At 41.5% G+C, this 2,990-nt stretch overlaps 1 protein-coding gene across 1 annotated transcript; it reads left to right on the plus strand.

Moving 5' to 3' along the window:
* Nucleotides 1-2,372: 2,372 nt before the first annotated feature.
* LOC112468475 lies at nt 2,373-2,774 on the plus strand. The gene has a single exon (XM_025037671.1). It carries the CDS (start codon nt 2,373-2,375, stop codon nt 2,772-2,774), a length of 402 nt encoding a protein of 133 aa, XP_024893439.1.
* The last annotated feature ends 216 nt before the right edge of the window (nt 2,775-2,990 follow it).

The raw sequence follows: 2,990 nt of genomic DNA on the forward strand, positions 1-2,990 counted from the left end.
TTTTTGAAAGATTCTGATAGCCTCGTGACTAGTAAATAAGTAAAATATATAATATTAAATAAAATAAAAATAAGGCTAGTCAAATAAAAACAAAGCAAGAAAAAATGTCAAATTGTAATAAAATTTAGAGATATTAGGGAATATTAGTAAAAAGTTTCATTATTTCTAATTCAATTTTTTGCCATTGCTCTGCATTCAGAGCTCTTAAACGAGCCGCAACATAAGCACCAAAATGGTCATGTGTATCCATTTGGACAGTGGAATCTTTTGATAATTGTTTCATAGCAGAAACTGCTTCTTCCATAACATTTGATGTATTACCGCTACTTTTTTTTCTTCTTTTCACGAATAAATCGCCATCCTCAATACTAGAATTAGAACGCTTTGTGCTAGTACTTGCTGGATTAGCACTGGCACATCTAGGTGCAGAAGTAGACTTTGAAGATACTGATAGAGGCCTTGGTAATGGCGATGGAGATTTTGAAAGCACTTGTGAACTTGGATACTGCTGTTGACAAAGAACAGTGGTTGTATTCTTATTTTTATCACCACTATCAACCAGCTCAGTATATTCTTCCGATGGTTGGATGTCCTTTGGAATCAATAACCATTGCTAATAACAATAACAAATTATTTGTAGAATTTATTCTATATAACCTCACTTTTACAGTATATAAATATCATTATTTTATACACTGAAATTATACTCACTTGTAATGTCTCATCAAAGTACGCATTATGATTTTCTTCTAAAATTATTGTCGATTCAGTGTCATCAGATGTCAGGTGTGAGTCTACACACTCATTTGTAACATCCAAATTTGAACTGCTACTTGCTTGAACGCAATTTTTTTTCAGAAACGTTAAAAAGGGATAAAGATCCCATTTTGGTTGAAAAATGTCATCTGATCCTTTCCCACTTCTCATTGATTGTTTAATTTTGTTATAATTTCTTTGATAAGTGGTTCTCATATTATCAAAACGATCTTTTACCATCGTTGCTGAAAATAAAAAAACAAATTACATATAACACCGTCGTATGTACATATAATACTTTACACGATATTTAACGCTAGTATATATTGTAACGTCGGTTTTTATATTATGTGATCAGATTACAAACTATTGTATAAAAGGTTATTTTTTATTTACCGTCAACGCAAGTGCTTAACTTTTTCGCTATTTCATCTCATTGGATTGACTTTTTATATGCCTTCGCATAATCAGGGTGCGATGGATCCCACAGCTGAGGTCTCTCTTTTACCTCTTGAATTAAAAGTATCTCGCTATCGCGAGGCCATACGTATTTTTTACCGGCCATCTTTCATCGTCGTTTATTCACAACATCACAACTAAACTATCACGTGATCGAAAATTGTATTTCTATTGGTTCCGACTTTGAGTCGTTGAGTCAAGAAATAGAGCAGGGTCTAAATGCGAGTCGGCCGATCCAGTCAGTCGGCGCCTCGTTGTGATTGGCTAGATGTGAGTCGGCAGTCGGGATCGGCAGTCGGGTCGGCCTTCGCAGTCGGTAGTCTGATACGGGCTTTACGTCATTGCTTCGAGACGGTCGTCGTGTAGGGAAGAAGGGCGAACCAAACGCCTTTAATTCCATTTTCGGTTGGGTTCTAGTCGGTTCGGTGTCGACGCAGGCATCTCGGTCTACACACTCGTTCCTGACTCTCGATTCATTAGGCGCGTCTTTCAGTCGATTTTGGCAGTTAGACGAGATTCCCACGGCTTCGCCGTATTCACAGGAAGATAGACGTTGCGAGGAATTATTTGCGCAGACCACGCGTCGCGATGTATCTGGTCGATTTGTAGTATCGTATCCTTTCATAAAGGATAAACCTTGTTTCGTTGGCACGCGTCAAGTAGCCGTGAACAGATTTCGCGCACTTGAGCGTCGCTTCAAAGCGGATAAAGAATTCAAAATAAATTACAGCAAATTCATGCAGGATTACTTAGATAATGGCTATATGAAATTGATCAAGCAGCCGTTCCCAGTGGACGGACCTGTCTTTTACCTACCCCATCATGGGGTATTCAAGTCGGATAGCACGACTACGAAATTGCGCGTCGTATTTGATGGATCGGCTAAGGATCTGAACGGCGTCTCGCTGAATCAAATGTTGCGATCCGGTCCCAAATTACAATCAGACATAGTTGTGATATTATTGATGTTCCGGCTCGGTCTCGTGGCGCTCACCGCGGATGTCAGACAGATGTTCCTTCAGATATTGGTCGAACTCGGCCAGTGTGACTATCAACGAATAGTGTGACGTTTTTCAGAAAACGATCCGATTTCGGACTACCTTTTGTTGACTGTCATTTTCGGATTGACATGCTCTCCGTTCATAGCGATTGCTTGCATGTTAAAGTTAGCAGCCGAAGGCAAGACAAGTTACCCATTGGCCGCGGCTGCCTTGAAAGAGAGCGTCTACGTCGACGATGTGGTGACAAGTGTCGAGTCAGTGGAGAAGGCCCGCGAGCTTCAGCGGCAACTACAAGCCTTGCTTAAAACTGCCGGCTTCGAACTCAGAAAATGGGCCAGTAGCCATCCATCGGTCTTAGCTGATCTGGATCCGGAACTCTACAGCCAGTCGTTACTATCCTTTGAATCGCCGGAAGATCAGTTTCTTAAGGTCCTTGGACTTCGTTGGTACCCTCAAACGGACGACTTCGGATTTCAGGTCAATCCGTTGGACAGAGATTGCACCAAACGCACCATTCTCTCTGAATTAGCTCGCATCTTTGATCCATTGGGGTTCTGACCCCGCTTACATTTATGGCCAAACGATTGATCCAGCAACTCTGGATGCTCAAAGTAGAGTGGGACGACAGGCCTCCCTCAGAGATATGTTCTAAATGGGAAAGATACAAGTCGGAGCTCTCCGCGTTAGCCTCCATTCGTATACCTCGTACTATCGCGGTCGTAAATAACGTGGTCAGGCGAGAAATCCACGGATTTTGTGACGCGAGCGAGCAGG

The sequence above is a fragment of the Temnothorax curvispinosus genome, unplaced genomic scaffold, assembly GCF_003070985.1.
Source record: "Temnothorax curvispinosus isolate PA1 unplaced genomic scaffold, ASM307098v1 QBEX01018527.1, whole genome shotgun sequence".
In the NCBI taxonomy this organism is placed as follows: domain Eukaryota; kingdom Metazoa; phylum Arthropoda; class Insecta; order Hymenoptera; family Formicidae; genus Temnothorax; species Temnothorax curvispinosus.

What these genes read in the sequence shown, in the direction of transcription:
- LOC112468475 (XM_025037671.1), top strand. Translation starts at nt 2,373, where the DNA reads ATGTTAAAGTTAGCAGCCGAAGGCAAGACAAGTTACCCATTGGCCGCG.